This window comes from Nipponia nippon, unplaced genomic scaffold (genome assembly GCF_047370975.1).
Source record: "Nipponia nippon isolate SJK-2023a ecotype South Korea unplaced genomic scaffold, ASM4737097v1 scaffold_9, whole genome shotgun sequence".
In the NCBI taxonomy this organism is placed as follows: Eukaryota; Metazoa; Chordata; class Aves; order Pelecaniformes; family Threskiornithidae; genus Nipponia; species Nipponia nippon.
The window spans coordinates 35,621,132-35,643,867 of NW_028262413.1; the positions used below are offsets into that span (position 1 = coordinate 35,621,132).

The 22,736-nt window shown below is 37.6% G+C and overlaps 1 protein-coding gene across 1 annotated transcript in view; it reads left to right on the forward strand.

Moving 5' to 3' along the window:
* MYO5C (myosin VC) overlaps window positions 1–13,736 on the forward strand; it is a 36,768-nt gene extending 23,032 nt beyond the window's left edge. Inside the window, exons 27-41 of the mRNA XM_087745328.1 lie at window positions 42–105; window positions 192–272; window positions 657–837; window positions 2,950–3,043; window positions 3,841–3,892; window positions 4,102–4,267; window positions 4,526–4,613; window positions 5,340–5,435; window positions 6,403–6,557; window positions 7,670–7,759; window positions 9,064–9,214; window positions 9,643–9,925; window positions 10,963–11,137; window positions 11,646–11,726; window positions 11,985–13,736. Of these exons, the coding sequence (XP_087601454.1) occupies window positions 42–105; window positions 192–272; window positions 657–837; window positions 2,950–3,043; window positions 3,841–3,892; window positions 4,102–4,267; window positions 4,526–4,613; window positions 5,340–5,435; window positions 6,403–6,557; window positions 7,670–7,759; window positions 9,064–9,214; window positions 9,643–9,925; window positions 10,963–11,137; window positions 11,646–11,726; window positions 11,985–12,137 (1,910 nt within the window). The 3' untranslated portion in view covers window positions 12,138–13,736. The remainder of the gene's footprint in view (window positions 1–41; window positions 106–191; window positions 273–656; window positions 838–2,949; window positions 3,044–3,840; window positions 3,893–4,101; window positions 4,268–4,525; window positions 4,614–5,339; window positions 5,436–6,402; window positions 6,558–7,669; window positions 7,760–9,063; window positions 9,215–9,642; window positions 9,926–10,962; window positions 11,138–11,645; window positions 11,727–11,984) is intronic.
* The last annotated feature ends 9,000 nt before the right edge of the window (window positions 13,737–22,736 follow it).

The following is a 22,736-nucleotide window of genomic DNA, read 5'->3' on the forward strand; positions in this document are numbered from 1 at the left end:
ATGGAGAAAATTATTCATGTAATAAACTTTGCTTTTTCCAGAAAAGATGTCAGAAGTTACAAAGCAGCTTCTTGAAAGTTATGATTTTGAAGATGTAAGAAGCAGGTAATTTTGTTCTGAGGTCTCTTTAAAAAAGCTTAAGAAATGCATTTTGTTCACTTGCACACTAATGATACTGCCTTGTATTCTAGACTCTCTACGGAGGATTTGGAACACTTAAATGAGGATGGAGAACTGTGGTTTGCTTACGAGGGCTTGAAAAAAGCTACAAGGTTAGTTCAGTTCTTCAGTGTTTTTATAACTCCAAGCTGTGATCTAGAAAATAAACAGAAAGATCAGTGAGTAACTAATTTGACAGTGCAATACTGAACATCTGTTTAAGAAATGAAAACTACGTTATATGACTGGCTGAGCAGCTTAAAATCACTTTTAACAAATTTTTACTAAGTCAGTGAGATAAGTGTGTATGTGTCAGTCGGGAAAATGTGTTTCTTCTGAGATATCACGCATAACTTTCAACTCCCTTAATGCACAGGTGATGTAACGGAATGTCTGTGTGTTAACCACAGTACTTTGTTTTCACTTTATATTAAACTTGATCCATTGCATCGAGGTCATACTACATCGGCCATGTTCTTTCTCCCTTTTTTTAACAGAGTATTGGAAAGTCATTTCCAGTCTCAGAAAGAAATATATGAAAAGGAGATTGAAGGTTTGAACTTTAAAGTTGAACACCTAAGCCAAGATATTAATCATCTACAAAAATTATTTCGAGAGGAAAATGACATAAATGATGGTATTCGACTTGAAGTTAGCAGGCTGACTTCAGAAAACCTGGTAAGATCAAAGTATAGTAAAGTAAAGCATGTTTTTGTTACTTAGTAATACAATCCAAATATGTTTGTGGCACAGAGTCCTCAAAATCATGCGGTCATGTCCTTGAAATCTCAAGGCTCGAACAGATAGGGCCCTTTGAGATCGCACATCCATACAGACTCTTTCCCTGCATGCTGGGGTAGTGTGTCAGGAGGCAGCCAAATTTATTGTCCAAGTGTACAGCTTGTTGGGGCAGCCTCCCAGAGGCTTTTTCCCTTTTCTTTTGTGTAAACCTGAATTGAAATTTGATTCTAGTCGTAGAATGGCAAAATACCATTTTGCAAACTCTGTCTTGGTGTGTAGTGCACACACAGGCTTTAGCTTCTGCTGTTGATAGCTAGGGAGACACTGAGAATTTTTAGAATGCGTTTGAACCCTTGTACGCTTATGTGGCTGGATATTCAGATTTTATAAAAGATGTTTTGAACTTCAAAATGTGGCCAGTGTGTCCATTGCTGAGCTCATACAAATATTTTGGTTGTGCTTTTTGCAATTTCCCAACAATGCGAGGAACTTTTGAGGGGTGTAATAATTTCTACAGATATGCAGCTTTATACTGGAAGTCATGAAGAAACAAGTATTTATCTAGGTTTTTTATTTACACCGAATTTTAACTAAAAAATGAATCAGAGGTTTAGCAGTGACCAGAGAGTTAGCTCACCATACCTTTTTAATACCTACCTAATTTAAACTTCTCATCTGATAATTAAAAAAATAGCTATTTTTTGGTCAGGCGGTATGTTTTTCTGATGGAACACTTTCGGTATTTCAGACTTAATGAAAAGCAGTTTTGTGATACTGTAACTTTCTATTGGTCAGTATTATAACAGTGTACTGGGTCTGTCTGGGATGGAGTTAACTTTGTAGCAGTCCGTATGATGCTGCATTTTGCATTTGTGGGTGAAACAGTATTGATAACGTGGCAGTGTGTTGGCTGTTGCTGAACAGAGCTTGCACAGTGCCACGGCTTTGTCTTTTTCCTGCTCTGCCCCACTTCAGCAAGTTAAGCTGGGGGTGGGCAAGAAGCTGGGAGGGCACAGAGCCCGGACAGCTGACCCGAGCTGACCAGAAGGGTATCCCCTACCATATAATGTCATGCTCAGCTATAAAAACTGAGGTAGAGGAAGAAGAAGGGGGGTGTTTGGCTTTATCTTGACCCAGAGGTTTTTCCGCTTCTGCTCTTCCTGTTCTCTTCCCTGTTCTGCTGGGGCGTGGGGTGGGGGTAGGGGGGAGTGAGCATCTCTGTGGGTGCTTGGCTGCTGGCCAGATGGGGTCAACCCACAGCAACCAGCTTCAATTTTCATTGTACTGAGGCATTCAAGTTCAGAATTTAATTACTTCCTTCTTTCTCTGTAGTCAGAGGACAGAAATTAGCATCTTTTTCTCAGAAGCCTCTTTAAAGCTATTTCTGTCTCTCAGGTTGACAAGTTCTATGCTTTGATAGTGAAAAACCAGATGCCTGGGGGATTTATGGTGGTTAACAGGTTTGTGCAGTTCTGAGGCTCTCCCCACCAGAGGGCAGCTAAGCATATCGAGTTGCTAACAAATTGCAGGGAAGGCTTAAGAGTCTAATTGTTAGTCCTGTGTAAAACCTATCTAACACAAGGAAGTGTTATTATTCCAGAAGACAGTATATACCCTATTATTTTTCTGCTGAGTGAAAAATAACTAAAGAAAGATTTTCAAAACAAAGTTACTAAAATCAAAAATATAAGGAAAAGTTACTTATAATGTTAAAAATGATTTTATAACGTATTGGTTTTTTTCCAGTGCTGATTAAGCTAGGGAAATTAAAGCCATGGTGCAGTTTCCTTTAAACTAAAACAGAAGAATAGTAGCACTGACCCAGTCCAAACATGTAGTTAGCTCATTATTTTATTTTTAAGAGTAGCCAGCAGCAGATGCCTCTAGAAGGTACACAAGTCAGGCAAGCAGGTAGCAGTACTCCCTCACAGTGTGTCCCCAGTCTTTGACTATTTGCAGTTGAAGGTCTTCTGGTGTCATAGGAACTATTGCAGACATTTGAAAAGAAGGAAGGTGCTGAAATACACAAATCTCCTTTTTCTCCAAAAGGTGATCCCAGATCTTAAACAGCAAGTTTCTGAACTTGAAAATCAAAAATTAGATCTTGAAAACCGTCTTCAGGAACAGACTGTAAAGTTGAAAGGTAAAGTACCAGTATGGTCCCTAGTCTTACAGTTGTTTAAGATTAACATGATAAATTCACTATATTTGAGTTTTTGAAAGCTGAAGCAATATTACCTGATAACTTCATTGCCTTATTACTTACTTTATTGCTAGTAGAATGTAAGAAACATGATGAAAAAATGTGTTGTGTAGTTTATATCTGTTATTAAAGAATAAAATATACGCAAGTATGTGTATTTTGTCTTAACCTTTTTTAGGTCATTCAGTTCTATGGTTTGGATGTCTGCAAGTGTATTCAGTAGGGCTCTGCTAAGAATATGTGTAATGGAGTACGCCCTTTGGAAACAATCATAAAAAGGAAAGATGTTACGGAACATAAGGCATACTCTACAAGGTGGACTTCAGAGGGTGTTGAAAAATTCAGAGTGGGAGACAGAGGGAAAAGTTCTAGCTAAATTTACCTATTTGAAAGTTCTTCTCAGTTCACAAAAGCATGCTTTGCTGAGGTTTCTGAGTCTCTAGCTATAGTGTCTTCCTAGGCAATTGATTTAAAATTTGCAAGTAGTTTTATTGCCAACTGCATGAAGTTAGTAGTGTCAAAATTCTCTATCCCATATAATCTTCTGTGTGGTGTGGAGTAGTCAGATATTTCTCTGATACATTATCTGGCATGTCGTTCAATTTTGTTAGATGGAACAAAATTATGAGTGTAAGAGATTTACTGAATACCAGTACAGAACAATAAGCAAATGTGATTTTGTTGTTTTTCTTTTGTTTTGGGTTTTTTTGCTAATTATTACTGAAAAAAAATGAAAGAGATGTCTAATCAGCTGCATTATGAGCTAGAAGGGGATAGAACACAAAGACGGTAAATATTTTTTCTTTTTTTTAATGTAAGAAATGTAGTTGCCATAAGCTGGGGTAACAAAGTCACTTAAACTGTTTAAAGTACCACATCCAATGTGAGATTTGCCTTACAGCCTTGTGTACAGTTAATAAGTAATGGACAAGTATGATACAACTATGCTTTATCAAAAGAAGAATAAGAGACAAAGCTTCCTATCTATCTACTCCTAGAACAAATGAGGCACAGAATGAAATAGACATAAAAGAAAAAGAGAGACTGAAAGTCACAACCCAAGAAATTGAGGGGCTGAGCAATGGTTTGATGCAAGATGAAATCCAGGATAAAGTAAAAAGCAAGATAAAGCAAGAAACAACTCGACTTACTGTGGAAAACATGGTGAGGAAATGAAACTGTCATTAAGAAACTGTACCTGAAATGCAGGATAAAAAGAAAGAAATCATGGTTTCATGGCGTGGGCAGGATGTTTTCTCAGTTCATTGGGGGAGAAAAAAAGATAGGAAGGTTTCATGTTTCTTCCACCAAATATAAGTAAAAGCACATCATAGTGCTCTTTAATTGTCACAATAATATGTAGCAGCAGAAGACATTTTTTAATTGTGGTTCCTCTGAACTCACTGACTTTGATTATTACAGGATCTTGAAGAAGAACTAGACATGAAAGACAGAATAATAAAAAAATTGGAGGATCAGATCAAAACTCTTACCAAGACTATTGAAAAAAGTAAGATATTGTGGTGTGATTTTTTTTTTTTTAAAAATACAAATTTGGATGTTCAGTGTGGGTTTGAAAGAAAGTATATTTAAAAAAAAAAAAAGAAAAAGGTAGGGTTTGGGGTGGGGTTAGGAATTTTAAAACCTCAGAAAAAAGTGCCAGGGAACCATCAACAGAAATCATATAAAAGCCCTTTCGTGTATTTTTTTTTTCCAGCTAAATAATGGGCATATATGGGACCTAGACTATATGATAAAAGATTAAGCCAGGGGCATCAGATTCTGTCAACAAAAGTTAATACATACCCTCACACCAACTGCCTCTGAGCCAACAGAATGTTAGTTTTGCATCAGATGAGTAGCTCCTCCCATGACCTTCAAACAGCAGATGGTTCCTGATTTGAAATTAGTTTGTACAAAACTCTTGTATAGCAAGTAATTCTTCGCTATAGAATACACTTCAAGACATTGTAGAGGTGACTAATGTAGAGCTGTATTGTTGCTGTTTGTCTTATTAGTGCAAGTAATTCCACTGAATCCAGTGAAACTAATCACATTAATAATATAAATGTTATTTATCTTGTAATGCTTGGAACCATAAGCTAAGAACGTTATTGTGAACAGGGCCCATACTTTCTTTATAACAGAGAAAACTGCTTTGCTCCAATAGTTTGTTCAAATGTGAACGTTAGCTTAGCCGTTTACCCACAGGTAACAGTGCTTTTGTGTTTGACAGCTGAAGCTCATGTGCCAACTTCGTCCAAAGAGTACATTGGAATGATGGAGTACAAAAAAGAGGACGAAGAAAGAATCATTCAAAATCTGATCCTCGGTATTTTAGTAACACTTCAAATTTTATCAGTAGTCAACAATATTCAGTGTAGAACACTGCAACAAAAACTACAAGGCGCCATATTTCACTTACATTCAAAGTTGCCTTTTTTCCCCACTCTTTTACCACCAATATGACTTGGAGGCTCCATATTGCTTTTTTTCTACTGCCAGGCATTTCAAATACAGAAGTGCTTTATCTGCATAAAAATAATTTGTCTGACTCTACATAATGCTGACTCTATTATCTTTCTTATTATGTCTTCGCTTATAAAGCTATAAATCTCGAGCACTTCAGGGACTTGAATTTACTTTTTTCCTGGTCATCTACTAAGTCTGTAAGTCACTGGGCTTATATCCATGTGTGATGTATTACCTTCCTGTCTGTTCTTTCTATATCATTATCTTCACTGAAAGGAACTGTACTTTCATGTTTCTCTTGTAGAGGAATTTTGTCCGTCCTCTGAGTTACTTCACAATATCAATCATACTGCCAAACCAGCTTTTTGCGTTAGCTTACAATTAAGAGTAAACTGGATAAATTTTCCACGTACGTTAGTACCCTTATAAACTACTGCTTGGAAACAACATCTTCCTTTTCTTCTCATCTGCTTCAGCCTTGTGAATGTTTATATCTTTGGTATCATTAAGCAATGCCAGAATTTGGTGGGGCCTCCAGTGGGTACGTTAATGCAAATTGCTCTTTGAAGTTGTCCGGTCTGGCATAGCCCATGCTGGACCTTAGAATTTGCTACAGTATTATCCTGTTACTCTGGAAAACTTAATTAATACTCTTATATGAACAATACTGTTACAGAAGTTTTCAGAAACAAGCAATTAATCAGTAAAGCAATTATCAAGTGACTGGTCACTGAAGAAATAAACCCCATAGTGCTTGTCTTTTTCAGAATGATACATTGAATCATTGAATTTTTATATAATAAACCTGATGAATCTCCTTTATGCAGATTTAAAGCCACGTGGAGTTGTAGTTAATATGATACCTGGCCTTCCAGCTCACATCCTGTTCATGTGTGTGAGGTATGCAGATTATCTGAATGATCCTGACATGCTGAAATCTTTCATGAATGTAACCATTGATGGTATCAAACAAGTTGTTAAGGTAGGAATTACGTTTGGCTGTACTGTTTTGATTTTTAATGTAAGGTTTACAAGATGCATGCATGGTATCTGGGGAATGCTCACACTTCCATTTGCTAGTGTTCCTATAATAGAATAGTAATTATTAGTGATACTCTTTTTGAAGTTTATAGTAGCATCCCTGTAAAGCCTCCAGGTCAGGTTCTACTGTGCTGAACACAGAATGCATTAACAGAAATTGTTTTTATCTGAAGAGCTTGTTGACAAAATCATTTAAAGTATTTTACATTTTATGGTGAGTAGCTAATTAGGTGAAGCGCACTTGTGCTTTCAGCACTGGTGAAAGTTGGATGGACAGAAATGAGGATTAGTATGTTTGGCAGCAGGCAGGTATTGGAATTTTCAGAGGTTTTTACACTGCTGTTGTACTAGTTCAATGTTTTTTTGACATGTCATTTGGTACTGCAGCATTAGTACCCAAATGATGAAAGTTATGTTGCCAGCCAGTTTACATAATCAAGTTATAAACAAGAATTGTTAGCCTGTTGTCTCATCTATATAACAAATTCAGCTATATGAATGCTTTATTATGAATTTGTAATGCAATAAAACACGAGGCATGCTTTGTAGCACAGGCAGGAATGGACTATGGTTTATACAGTTGAATTTGTTGTATAGAGAATGCCTAGGTTTTTTGTGATCAAATTTATAGCACAGTTTATCCATTAGAAAAGCTTGTGCTTACTTAGCTAACAAAAATAAAACATACACATAGCTAGAATTGTGTTTATATGTAGTTCAATTTCATTTGTGTATACCGGCTTGTTAACACTTTTTAGCAGGAAGGCCTGCAGTACACTACAACACTATAAACAGAAATGTTTAGAACTGTTTGGTTCAGACTTATTTAGCCAGTTTGTCATTAAACATTGTTTACCAGATAAAAGAGGGATCTTTGCTATATGTATATTAGCCTAAAAACACAGCATGTTGTGTTCAGCTAGCATGTTATAGATGCTGTATGCTCCTTCTGCTATATACCGGCTCTATTATACCAATTCTGTAATGGTCTTTAGTGATTAAATTAACTTCATGAGACAGTACCATTATATGATTGTTGCTTATCATTTTCAGGAACATTCGGAAGACTTTGAGATGTTGTCCTTTTGGCTTTCCAATACATATTATTTTCTTAACTGTTTGAAGCAGTACAGCGGGGAAGAGGTAGGAATTATTTCATCAAATAATTCCATTACTTTACTTGTGACAGACTTTAATTGGAATTAAAAATAGTGATAAAAGATAATTATTCACCAGCTCACCACTGTTCCTTCCAGATATTTAGATATTCATATTTCTCTGCAGTGGTGTTACATGTCTTACACAAATAATAAGACAGTATAGAACTAACAGATCAAGTGAAATCAAGGAAACATTAAAGTGCTAAAGTAGGTTAAAGACATGATGTGGAAACTGCTACATAATTTGAACTCTTCCACGAGAGTTTAATGTGAGCTGGACTTCAGATGTCCAGCTACGTATATATAAAAAACCAGTTTTACTATTTTATAATTGTGACCATCCAAACACCTACTGCTACCAATATGAGATTACAGAAGAAAACCTGAGGAAAGGGGCTAAACAATAAATACCCATTTTTTTCCTTATTTCACTTGCTTCTTTAAGCTAAGTTTGATCCTGAAATACAAAATTCTTTTAAATTATTTAAATTGCAAACTCTTACTATATTTTATTGCTAGGTTTTATAAACTTAGGTAGACTGAACTGAAATTGCATAGGCACATAAAAATATAGTCTTCAGGATTAAAGCAAAGAGGTGCCACAAGGCCTCAGAATCACAGTAACTGTGTACTGTCTAAACAACAGTGCTCCCTCTTGTGGTCATATCGATAACATCTAAAGAGCAATGGAGACTTGAAAACATTTAAACTTACTAACAGTCTTTTTTAATCTAGTTGCAACAGTAGGGAAAGGTCTGAATCCAGAATTTAGAGTTTTAATCTATATTTGTAATGAACATTCAAGACTTCACACAAGTTAGAATTCAGTTTAGACCTTTGAAGTCAGAACTTTCCTGATGAAAAGTCCAAAAATTAGATTCCTTTGCAGCAATAAAATGTATTTTTTTCCCCAATGTAGTTTAAAAACTGCATCTTGTGTTTTTCTTTTTTGGGGGGTGGGGTGGAAGGTGGAATTTGCTTTCTGTTTAAGTGATCTAGGAATTGCTCCAAAGTTCACTGAAACCTATGCATGCCTTTCCTTTGGCTTTAGCAGGCTTTAGGAACAGAGTAAACGTCAACATAAACTGGAAAATTAAGTACAGGAAGCCCAGAACTGGAAGCATCCATTGAAGTTAGCTGTAGCTTTGACTCATTCTGAGACTGTTCAGCCAGACATGGAATGAGTTACTCTAATATATATATATATATATATATTACATTATAGTAACAATTTATAATTATAATGTTATGTGATTTCTAATAATTATATTTACAACTTACTTGTAGGAATTTATGAAGTATAACACTCCGCGTCAGAATAAGAACTGTTTGAAGCATTTTGATCTCTCAGAATACAGACAAATTCTTAGTGATTTGGCCATTCGTATCTATCACCAATTCGTTATTGTAATGGAGAACAACATTCAGCCCATGATCGGTAAGACAGCAGCAAGCCAAACAGACTTAAATGTAGCTTGTGAAGTATACAAATAAAGCTTATACATGGAGGCAAAGGATGGGACAGACTTCCTTCTCCTGTTGATTTATACATATGTGTACCTACATGTGTGTTTCTGCACATATAAATTCCACTGAATGGTATATCCCCACAGGGTTTGGAAAGACTTTTTCCTCACGACATTTCCTAGCATGAGATAATGCTTTGAAACTGATCAACATTCTACAAAAACAAAAGGCTTTTTAAAATTTGTGTTCTCCAGAAGCCTTTGTCAGTATCTTATTTTTCTTGTATCATTTAACTTTTAAAATATCTTGAAAGTAGGTTTTGTTTAATAATTAAGTTAACATAACTAAAAGGAGCCTTAGGAGTGTTGGTCTTATCAGTTATTTTGTGTTGTCTTTCAGTACCAGGCATGCTGGAATATGAAAGTCTTCAGGGAATTTCTGGCTTGAAACCTACAGGGTTCCGTAAACGTTCTTCTAGTATAGATGACTCGGATACCTACACAATGACCTCCATCCTGCAACAGCTCAGCTATTTTTATAGTACTATGTGCCAGAATGGCTTGGACTCTGAGCTTCTAAAGCAGGCAGTGAAGCAGCTTTTCTTTCTGATTGGCGCTATCACCCTCAATAGTCTCTTCCTCCGCAAGGACATGTGCTCTTGTAGAAAAGGAATGCAGATAAGGTAAAGCCAGTAAAGTTTCAACAAGCAGTTGCTTGAGAATGAATTTTTAACACTTTTATGTAATGTCCTTTATCACTAAGTCATTGAGATTCTGTAACTGTTCTACTCGAAGTAGCTAATTGTTTTTTACTCTTTTTGAAAAAATAGATCTTTGCCTTTTGGGCTGAGCTTTCTTAACATAACATATTACAAATTGTTCTTTCAATGGAAACACTAATGGAGGAAAAGATAGAGAAAATTACAGTCTGGAGTTTAAAGTCAGACGTGTTTAGGATTCTTTCCATGCTAGTTCACTCATGATGTGATGAATAGTATTTTTAATTCTTTCTTACTATAGTAAACAGGTGCAGTGTCCCCTGGCTGGCAGGCAGGCAGACAAAAGCTGACTTGCATTTTTCATCCTCTGTGATGAGAAAGGCACTGAGACAGAGCCTTTGAGGGTTTAGGTAGGGCATCATCTGTCTTGTTATGAGCACCAACAGAACATGCTCCAAACTGTTTTGAAGGAGATACAGTTCATTGTTCTCCATTAGACAGTCTGCAGACTAAAGTGAAAGAAAATCAGTAAAATCTTGACCCATCTGGGAATATTACTAGAAGAAAACTGCTTTAACCTTTAGGTCATCAGTTACAAGCCTGGCCCTGCTTTGTAATGTGCAAAGATTGTTCTCGCTTCCTGTATAAGCAGAGTTGTAAATGAATATTTTAAAGACATATAGTGCTACAGTGTAATAGGCAATGCCAGTATATATTAGTAATTTTCTGCAAACAACAGCTAAATTAATAACTTGCTTTCTATTATCAAAGCTTTAAGAAATAAAAAAATAAAAAGGATGGAAATACCCAAGGGATTAAACTTACAGATCAATAAGCTATTAATTGTTTGATTTTTATGATCTACAGGTATGGTTTTTAACTTAAAATGTATGAATTTGAACACTGCATTAGAGGAGCATTCCTTCTTTAGAAGTCTTTAGTGTAACTTGTTTGTTAGGGGGAACCTGACGTTTCTGTTGTCCGTTCACGGTTTAACCCAGATGTAATATCAGCTACTTGGAAGAATGGCTTAAGGACAAGAATCTTCAAAGCAGCAATGCTAAAGAAACTTTAGAGCCTCTATCTCAAGCAGCCTGGCTCCTTCAGGTCAAAAAGATCACAGATGATGATGCCAAGGAAATATGTGAACACTGCACATCTCTTTCTACTGTGCAGGTAATGAACTGTCTGTTTTCTTCTGGCAGCACCAATTGCAGAATCTTAGCTATCAAATAATTTGTTGCGAAGAACTATTGGCTTTTTCCGTTGATAAAAATAGCATTCTTCAGCATTCCACAACATCACTTGTTAAACTCAATTTTTTTAACTCCTTATTCCTGATTGTTAGCATTTTAACTGCTCCTGTGGTGAATACTTGCCTGCTTTGTTCTATCCCATGTTTCTATTTTCTTTACTTTGTCACAGGGTTTTTTTTGTTGTTTCTCTTAATTGATCCAGCTTTTTCTACATCTTCTTGATCCTGCTGACACCTCTGGAAATGAGTCATAGCAATCATCATATATGTAACAACTCATTAGGTGACCAGTCAAAATTCTCTCTTTATTGTAAAATTCTTTACTGGAACTTCCATTAAATACCAATAAAGATGTCATATTAATGCTTTCTTCTTTTTGTCTTCTCACTTTTTGTGACATACTAAAATAGTCTTTTGTAATTTGAACAGATAGTTAAGATCCTCAACTCATACACTCCAATAGATGATTTTGAAAAAAGAGTGACTCCATCATTTGTCCGTAAAGTCCAGGTAAGAGCTACAACTATTATTTCTCATATTCAAGTTACAGGGTACTTCACACACACAGTTTTTGATGCTACGTAGTTATACTTGACCTTTACATCATATTATTACTAAGTTGCTCAGCTTCTAGACATTTGGAACTGATCAAAACAAGTCTCCTTAACATCATGTGAAAGCAAGATTTGCAATGGGAAGCAAACAATGTACTGTTTTTGCTTTGATTCTTAATACAATATTTTCTTACCCTTTCTGTTATAATTTCAGGCTATGCTAAACAATCGTGAGGATGTTCCACAGTTGATGCTCGATACCAAATATCTCTTTCAAGTGACATTTCCTTTCACCCCCTCTCCACATGCCTTGGAAATGATACAAGTCCCCAGCAGCTTCAAACTTGGCTTTCTCACAAGGGTTTAATAAAACCAATGCACTGGTATTTCCTCAGAGACTATATAAAGACAGGCAGATTTTCATGGTTCATTTTTCTAGCTGGTGGATCGTATGGCAGCTTGCAGTGAATTAAACTGTTAAAAACTTGGTTTTGAGTCAAGACTTAAAAAGTAGGAATAATTTCAGCTTGTGACTTCATTCTTTCTTTTCTTACTCTTCTCCCTTCATTACAGTCCTATAATGATGACTTCATATCATCAGCTGGACACAAAGCTAACAATACAGTTTTTCAGCCCAAACCTGACAAGAAAAGCATTTACCTGACAAGCTTGCACTGGTGCCCTGTCAGCACCAGTCAGAGGGGAAGACTGCCATGTGATAAATGTTATTACTTTACAATTTTCCTTGCCTTCACTTCCTGTAACGAGATTTTTTTTCCAAGGTAATTCTATTCATTGCCTTGATATACTGGATCTGATTTACAGTAGCTTTGACCCTTCTGTAGTTCTTATACCTTCATTCCTTTCATAAAAGAAGTCTTTTATAACAGTTCCTCCAGAAGACTGTAGTAGGAGGGAAGGGAAGGTCCTTCCACAATTGTTTTAAAAAAAATCAATATAAATAGCTACATTGAAACTGGGAAACTGATATCAGTCTAAGAGAATTGCTGTTACAAACCCATATTGTCTTTTTGTAGGCTTGGCTCACTGAATGCTTGCATTGCAGTTCAGGCACACCAGACAGCTCTTCAGCCAGGTGAAGGACTCAGGTGCTCTTCTTGAAGACAGATTTCAGTTTTGTTCTCTGCAGTGACAAGTCTGGATTTTCATATCAGTCATTATAGTAGAAAAGTCAGGTATAAAACTCATGTCATGATCCAAGTTTGAATTACAAGCTTGCTTTGCTAAAAAACAGGAGTCATTTCCTGGTTTGGGTCCATCTGTAGCGCAGTGTATTTCAGAATACACGCTGAGTAGGAGTGAATGCCGCTACTGTGGTCTGGTCTTACTGATAAAGCAAGCTTTATTCCGTACACTTCATCTTTACTTCATTTCAGTTGCAGGATCCTTAGAAGCAGAAGTGGTCCTCTTTTTTCTTTGTTCAGCCTTCTTCCTGTAGTCAGAACGCAACAAACAGTAACTTCATTTAGTACAGGACCCTGTCAGAACAACTGGTATTCACCTCACTGCAATGATGACTGTACTTACAAATTCCTCAGTAAATAATTCTAGTTTTCTAGCTAGTCCATTAAACATAGTTATTAAAATTGAGTACTAAAGCTTTGAAATATTTAAGGCATTCTAATTAATTTAGTTAATTTAAATATTACAGGAAGGAACAGTTGATGTGATTTTTTTTTTTTTTATTACACGGTGTCAGTACTGCTTGTTTAATTTCACAGAAAAGTCTGTAAATATAAAAAAGGAATCATTCTCGCTATTCAGTGTTCTTGGTGTTTACTGTGTACAGTGAAATAGTCATGGTGATATCCACAGAGATACATTCAAAATATATGAAGGAAAAATTTTGTGTTCTGTTCAATAACAATAAAAGCTGTACAAAATATCACAGGCATGTAGGTAGACTAGTATTTTAATTTGTTAAATAAAGTAGCTTTTAAATCAATTTATAGTGCTTTGAGTGATGCAATAGTTAGGTTTTCAGTATGGGATCATTTGAAAGAAGTTACTTAGAACTATGTGAACATTAGTGAATACTGTCAGTCTTGTATTGCACCATAAACATTTATTTAATGGTCCAGTTGGTTTGCTGTAACATTGTGTATCTTCCTGTCAGAATGGTATGCTGTCCTTGGCTCCTCATGAATTTCTGTAAATATTTTAATGCAAGCAAGTTTTGTTGCTGGAATTTCTATATGGCCTTTTTTTTTACAGTTACTGGAGCTGTGTGTCTGTTGCCTGGGACACTGAGTAAAATCACAGTCCACTCTTACGTCTACATCACATAGAAGTGTCAGAAGGCATGTATGTCTTTGTGACAAAAATTGCTGATCAAGGAAAATTGTTCTGACAATTTGATGCTAGGTTACTTTGAGAGGTTTGTGTGAAGTATGCTATTAACAATGTGTATGCAAACAACAAAATATATATTTTTAAAAGAAAGTTCAAAATGATCATTGTCGACTGTATGCTCTCAGAAAGTGATCTTGCTTTTGCTGACATTAATGCCTTCAACCAGTGCGTAGGTACAAAATTCTGTTTGTTATCTGTAATTCTTCTAGATATAAGGAGCAGTTTAAGTGAAGGCAGATACATGAAAGAGGCATTACTAAGGTTAACTTTCCTAGAATGACAGTAAAGGAGAAAGTTAATTCATTCAAATGGGAAAATGTCAAATGATGATCCTTACTGCAGTGCGAAAGTACTGAAATGGCTTGTGGAGAGATGCCTAAGATGCTACTGGCATCTTTGAATATGTTTAGACATGTGACTCCTGCAGTTCCTGGGAACAGGACTCAGAAGCATAGATGGTCCCTTTCAGTCCTGTGTTCTAATATTCTAATACAAAAAATTAGGACAGGTTACTTCTACCCAAGCCTCTGCTGGGCTGAGACCAAATTTTTTTCTTTTTTTTTTTTTTACCCCCCTCATTTTGTCTCAGATCCTCTTTGACTATAAAATGGAAACATCTAATGGCATGATTTCAGTGACTTCAGTAGAGTCTCAATAGTACATGTGACCTTCAGCACTTTTTAAATTTTTCAGATGCATTTTCATAAATTTCCCCAAAATTTTTTTAAGAGTGCAAAAAAGCAATTTTTAATCTTCTTGATTTTAAATTTGTTGTCTTAAAACAGGTGAATAGTAAAAGAATACCCAAGGAAGAACCAACATGAACACTAATCAATTTGTTTGACTTTTAAATTTCGTTAAGAGTATGAGAGAGACTTAACATTGATAGTGTTATTTGTCAACTTGATAGTTGGAAAAATCAGTTGTCAGTCGCTTCCCCAGTATGTTTAACATTTGAAAACCATCCAGAAATTGCTGCTATATGGTAAGATATAATTTGCCTAATAGTTTATGTTCTTTATTCTATATTCTGAAAGAGGGCAGTTAAAATAAAGCCTTTAAACTATAATCGTCACTACATAACTGACCTGAGGTGATACAACTGGAGAGGCTGAGCTGTAAATACCCTTTAAGAAGACTTAATAGGAAGGTTGCCTTTCTACGTTAGCAGTTGCACACGGCTTATTTAGTCATCCTGAGAATCTCCAGGTTCTTGCTGTTTGAACAGGTGGGTAATTTTGGATATTTATCAATGAGATTCATAGTACAGAATTTCTCTGTAAGTAGCATATTAATGTTTCAGCATGCTACCATTTTTAAATTTCTACTGTAACTTTAAAAACCTAGTAAGTTTTAAAATTTCAGACTACAGCGCAAGAAGTTGTAATCTTTTTAGACCTTTAGGTTTAAATAGTTTAGATCTTTATAAAATACTATAGAAATCCGTCGTTATCACAAACAATCCCAGGTATAATACTGCTTTTAAATTATTCAGAAATTTTGTTGGCTTTTCTTGTAACAAAATTTTGTAATATGTCATAATCTCATCTGAAGTAAAATACTGATAGCAGGTATGATTTACCCTGTATGTTATGCCAGCAAATTCTCACACTTTCTCAAAGATTAATTCTGCACAGAGTATTTATTCCAAGCCCAATAGATCCTTGTCTAAAGTCTGTAGATCTAGTAATGATATTTTGTTCAAATAAGATGGTATTTTTCCTTGTAATACTTTCAGTTTACACTACTTCTGAAGTGGAAGTTTTTCTCCCAAAGTCTAGTTGGCCTAGTGTATACACCAAGGATATAAATCTGTGATTATGTCACCTGAGTTGCCCTCAGTGGGAAGCACTAATTCCAAGAACGTCGGAATAACAGGTTATTCAGTTGTAAATGTCTAATTTTAAGAATCTAGTAGAACTGAGCCTGGTGCTGTAGTCACTTTAAAGCTAGGAGCAATACTAGCACAGAGAAACTCCCTGAAAGGATGGCAGCTTGTGGTCTCAGGCTCGTTGTTTGCAAAAGAATGCATTAAAAACTTCAGGGCATATTTGTTGCTTTTCATCAAATGGAATATAAACCTCCTTGACTGCGCGTAGCTGATTGAAAGCTCCATGCAAATTTCAGATTAACACGCTGTAGTTCCTTTCAGGACAGATTGCTTCCCACATATTTTGGGATGAAATGATGCATCTCCTGGAGACAACAGCAAAACTTTTATTGACTTGACTGTCGGCAGGATTTCTGAGTTTATCATCTCATTTTTCAAGTAGTCCACTGAAATACTTAAGAATAAGCAGCAGAATGCAGGCAGGTGCATAGAATAAAATTTGATTTGGTTTTTGTTTAATGTCCAGCCAAACAAACACTCAAATCTGCATAGCTCACTGAATTTCTTTTGCTCCATTTAAATCTCTCTTGCAATAGCTTCTTCTAGTTGTTGACCATAAACTCATTATTTAGGTACATGTCGAAATAACATTAAAAGCTTTCATTTTAGAAGTGGTGAAAGGTCCCATTTTCCCTATGAAAAATGTACAGAGAAAAATGACACTACAGTCTTATTCTTGTTTGTTTTTCTGACTCTCAAGTAGTTTTTAATTCTCTGTTGATGATAGTGCTTTGATCCTGGAGATGCTTGGCTTGAGAACAAAAGTGGGTTCATAATGACCCAGCTTTCAGTGTGCTTGAAGCATCAACTTCTGCTCAAGCAGCACATTGTTTGTAATATTTTTGTAGCTGCTGACTGAATCCTAGGTCATCTTTTCAGTTTTAAAAATAATGCACAATATTGACTATTTAATAATGCAGTGGAAAAACAATAAATATTGATCAGTGCAGATTTCTCACAAATCCGGCTGTTGTTATACATTTCTGGTTACTGTTTGCTGACAGTAGGTAAGTAAAAACTAAGAGTAATTTCCTGCATGTAGTGAATCCATGTGCACATTGTAACGATGTGTAATCAGTGCACATTATAACATAATATATATTTTGCTTTGTATTTTTCTTCATAAAAATCTAATCTGCAGAGCATGTGACTGTCTTGCATATAGTGACAGTTCATCAAGCTCAAGAGATTAGTCACAGAGAGAGATTATCCAGCCTACCAATGTCTATATACAGTCTAAGCTGCACTAGCTAGCACAGCAGTAGTGGGAAGCTTTGCGCTGGACTGGAATGCACTCTTTCCTTCTTCTCCGTCTCTTTCAGCTCTCTCGAACCGCAAAGATGTGTGACCAGACCTTTTTAGCAGTTGTATTTGGTCCATGTGACAAGTGCTCCAACGAGAAGCCCCTTAGGGCTGTTTACATCAAATCAGAACAACTCAGCTACTGCTCACTATGTGTGGAAATGGTACGTTATTGATTTTATCAGCCAGAATGTGGAAAGACTGCAAAAAACGGGGCTTAGGTCTATTAATGGTCTGTTATGTTGGATTTTTCTGGACAGCAAATGAGCATTGCTAGGCCTATAGACTGCCAAACAGACACCTCTGCAGACACCTGGTGTTTCCACAAGTCTGCAACAGTGGTGGCCCCGGGGTTCAAGGATACTTTTTATGATTCTTGACTGGAAAATGGCCATGAGCTTTTTCCCCTAGGGTACCGCATTCCTCAGCTGTGCAAATGTTACATGCCTGTCTAAACTCTGTGATGTATGTGTGCAAGTCTGCTTGGTCTATGATCTTGATTGTTGCCCAATCAAGATCAGATTTTATGATCTTTAACACAACTTAACAAAAAAAGATTAAACCATTGCAATAAATTCATTCACTAGTGACCACGGGATATGAAGTTCATCTAGTCTGTCTCGATAAAAACAAGACACAAGTGAAGTGCTGTCAGAACTCCTTCGTGGCTCACATTTCATACCGAGACCAGGTTGTCTCGTATGCTATGTGCAGTACTCGGGTGAGAGCTGGAAGTAGCTACAATGAGGATAAGGTGGGAAAAGGTTGCGCAGCAGTGGCATGTCTTCTGTCACCTTGTGTGTGCATCACCACAGAAGGTGGTAATGGGGAAGATTAGCAAACCTGCTAGCCTGACCAGCAGGTCCTGCCAGAATAGCTGCGTGAAGAAGGGATGATGTTGGAGGCTTTCTAATCTCCAGCAATTACTGGTGAGGTGATATCCCACTCTCCTGGTAGGGAGCACTGTTCTACAGAGATCACAGTGGGGTTTTTTAAATGAAATACAAAGCTAAGGTCATGAACCTATGTGGCTACTGAAGAGCTGGTCTCCAAAACTCCTTTTGTAAACTTAAGAATTTTGTTGTCCTGATTGTACTCCAACTTGGAGTAGTTTTGTTTTATCTCCCTGAACCACTGTGCATTATCACTTGGAGAAGACATCCTTCACTGTTTCCCCCCAGAACTGCTCTCTACCATGACTGAGTAGGGTCCAATAGTTTGTTGCATTTGAGTGTCAGATGAAATGATCTCTGCAGGAATGCTAAAAGGTTTAACTAGCTGTGTTTACAAAACACTGTCTTGCAGGCAGATGAGAGCACTGATTTGGTGGTTGTACCTGGTGTGGTGTGTACAGTTCACTGGCTGACGCAGCACATCCTCGTGTGTTACATTGTTTAGGAGGAAATTTAGACGTAATGACTGCAAGACAAAAGACAGGCCCTTCCCAGTTTATTTGCTTCTCCTGACTTTGAAATTGCTGCTTTGTTCAGGTCCTTCTTGGCCAACAGCCTATAAATAGCTATTTATCCAGTAAATTTTTGCATGACTTGATAAATGCATGCTGGAATTGCAGGAAACTGGCTGTTTGTTATTTACAGTTCCTGCAACTTTCTCCTTATTGTTCACATTATGGAAGTTAGACTCCTACCAACAGAAACAGCTGCTAGGTGGAAGCAGATTGAGACTTCAGGAAGAATTGCATCAGTACCTAACAGCCTGTTAGGCTTCCTATCAGCACTGCAGTAGGATCTTGGGCTTTCTTAGCTTGCTGCTTCATATTAATTTTGTAAAAGATTTAAAAACAAATATTCGGAACACAGAGAACTCTTCGCAATAGCACTGAAATACACGTGGGTAGGGAAATTGTATCCTTTTCTTTTTTAAATTGATTTTTTCAGAGCCGTGGGTATATTTTGGCTTATATCAAAATGCACACTATATCCTTGCCACAGTTGTGCACGTGTTTGTGGATGCATGTGCATAATGTGGTGTATAGTTGGCTGAGCCTTTTGCAACTTCCTAATTTGCACGTGCAACCCCTAATTTCAGTCCAGCAGATGCACACATGCATTTTCATCAGCGGTCTTTGTGATTTCCCCAAAACCAACATATGTTGAGGGATAACAGAATTAGAAATTGCTGATTCCCAGTGTTGAGATCATCCTATTTCAATTGTTTGCCTTTTAAACAAAATAATCTTTTCCTCTGGGGTTTTGCCTGCTTTGGAGATTGGTGCTAATCAGTAGAAACTCAATCAGTGTTTGCCAATTTAGTCTCCCCACAGAAGTATTAGTAAATTAGCTTACAATTTAAAAAGAGATCAGCTGGTGAATTAGTGAGAGTGAAAACTTATTTTAAAGACCTAACTTTTGAGATACACAACAATTTGTGACACGATGTTAGACCCTCCATTTTCCCCAGTGTCCTTATTAACAGAACAGTACCAGCTTTCTTCCACGCAGCCCCATCACTACGATCTGGTGTATTTGCCACGTGTGGAAGGTAGGTTTATGATAGCAGTAATGACTGGTTTTGCTACAATTCTTGGTGATTAATGTTTCTGTAGCAGCTCCATAGAATAATGCCCTATAGAAAGCTGACTACTTTCAGAGTAGTTACCTCAAAATATATGAAGCCAAGGGTCAGCTTGCCTTTGCTCCATTGGGAGGAGTCAGAGAAAAAAGCTGTCTTATAAGAAGATGTCCTTGTTTTGGGCAACTTGGAAGCTCACTGCTGCTGAGGACATAGCAGCCGCTTTGGAAGTGGTCAGCTTTCTGGGGAATGCTAGTGGTCAGCATGAAGCCACAGCAACAAATGCTTTTATGTGCCAGTCGTTTCTGCACAATTAATGGATCATAACATTACAAAGTGGAGTTCAGCTACTTGTTACTGCTTTTCCATATATTCTGCATACCATGCCTCCTGTGCAGGATGTTTTCACAGCCTTTTGCCCTGGGCTGATGTGTTTTGAAACTCATCTGAAAGCAGAGACCAGACTAAGAGGACCTAATACTTTATCCACTGCTGCTGACTGAACTGCCATTTCAGATTCAACATGCCTTCAGCATAGTGAATTCTAATACTGTGTTAACGAATTATTTACTACTTACATTTTTTTAAGTGATCACTAATACATTGTTAAAAGTACATTGCCTTAAGTATGGTTAGATTTTATGCAAAGAGAGAAACAAAAAACCTTGATTGTTTGCTAAATAGTAATATTTTTCTTTTTTAGTTGACCTAGTACAATGTTATCCTCTACATTAATCCAACCCTGGTCCATTTTATTTAAAGCTCCCAAATGGCCTTACTCTAACCTGTGGTTTTTGTATGGTTAGCTAACGACTATGTGGGTAGTTAAGCAGCTTGGTCAGATGAGCTAAATACTTTTTTTTTTTTTTTTTTTTTTTTAAATTCAAACTCATGAAATACATGTTATGTATCACACACTTACATAGCTCACTCTAGAGACTTTTCTTTCACCTCATGGCTCTGCTTATCCCTGTCATCTTGGGACTAGTATTGTGTATCAGTCTGAACATGTATGGTTCCCAAAGACACTCACCTTCCGTGCTGTTCTTTGTAGACTTTTTAATCCCATTCCCTAAGACAGTGAGACTGTTCACATCAGTAAGGCAAGAAAGTCTGGGTTTTTTGGTCAGAACTGTGCCAACTATCTGACATACAGGTGTTATCTAAGCCAAATTCCTCAGAGCTGATGCGTTCCTATCAAGGCAAAGAAATTTCCTATGGTTTTTTTTTGATTTAACTTCTGGGCCTCTTCGTGCTTATCAGGTGTCAGAAATAGGGCCTTTGTCATAGATTAAAATCCTTCAAAAATGAAGTTTCTTCTTCAAAATCTTCCCCTGCCATTCCCCCAGGACACAGCTGCGTTGTTGCGTTTAATATAAGTAGGTTTAATTTTTCAGACATGGAGATGGCACACGAGAAGCTTCCTGTCACTTTCCTGCTAAAAGGTGCTTTTTTTGTTCTTTTGGTATCACTTTAAAAATACTGAATTTTTATTTCCTTGGCACTGTCAGTGTGCTGGAAGGCATTTCCAATGTGCTGTTTACTCTGAGGGGCTTTGAAGGATCTTCCCATATCCAGCAGCAGGTGAACTCCGTAGATTATACTACCTACTTTTTCTTTTGTGATACGGAATGTAACTGGATCAATTCGGTTCAGGGTTCAAAATCAAGTTCAGGGTTGCCTACGTGGCCATCGGGCTGGTGGGGTTAAGTCACATCAGTTTCTGTGGACTAGAAACGTATCCACTGCGTTTGACCCTCCAGTGAAGTAGCCCAGCTCCCGCCTGCAGATCCATTGACTAAGGGAGACCTTGAGCCAGACCAGGGCCTGAATGCAGCCTCCAGCCTGACAGGGAAGAGCTCAGCAGCTCTGCCCTGCATCCCGGTCGGACAGTGACACTGCTGCTAAGCCCACTGTGGGAAAGGGCTTTTATTTTCTCTGGGACCCACACTGTGTCCAGGATGTGCCCAGAGTCTAAACAGCAGCTGCAAACACGTATTTTCTTATCTCCCTTTCCAATCTTGGCGCATCTCCAGGTTGAACAACAATAGCCATTGGATTGTCTATTTTCTGGCTAAAGGGAGACAATGGGAGTCAATGTGAGCAAAGTTACTCCGTGTAGATCGAGGACAATTACTGTAATAAGAAGAGGACAGGACGTTTTCAAGGAACTCCCCTTCTAGGGAACAAAAAGCGGCAAGGCCATGTGCCACAGCTCTTTCTCTGGAAACATCAGCTGTTCCCTGTGCCAAGCACAGGCTCCCCATCTGTACTCGCGCAGGGCCTGCAGAGCCGTGGAGCTGTGCCCCAGGCTCACGCCGGCACCACAGTGGAGGGCTCTTCGTTCCCTTCGGGGTTTTGCAAACGGGTCCCTTTCAAGGGCTGGGAAGGGCACAGACCCCAGTGTGCTTATCTGTGGGCAGGGGAAAGAGGTGGCTGGTTAAAGGGGAAGAAAAAAAAGAAGAAAAAAACCCCCTGATAACACAAAATTTAAAAATGAGGAATTCAAACCACAGTAGAGAGAAGGGTTCGCACCGCTGCATCTGTCCTGCTGGCACAGGAGCTGGGCCAGAGACCTTCTGAGTGAGCGAGGGGCCTAGCCACCCCTACCCATGGGGTGAAGGGAATGGTGGGGCTGAGCTGGGCTTCCCAAAGCCTGGACAGAATCCGTCTTCCCAGTCTGGTATTTTAAAATGCTATTGGGGTGACCGATGACTTTTTTTTTTCTCCTCCCCCCACAGCGTGTGCAACTTGGTACAAACAAGTTTGGGTACAAAGCAGAAACACCCTTTTGCCCGTGTTTCTGGGGAAACGAGGCCTTTGGGCTGCGTGCGGGAACGGCTTGGGCTGCGCAGCAGCTCTCCGCTG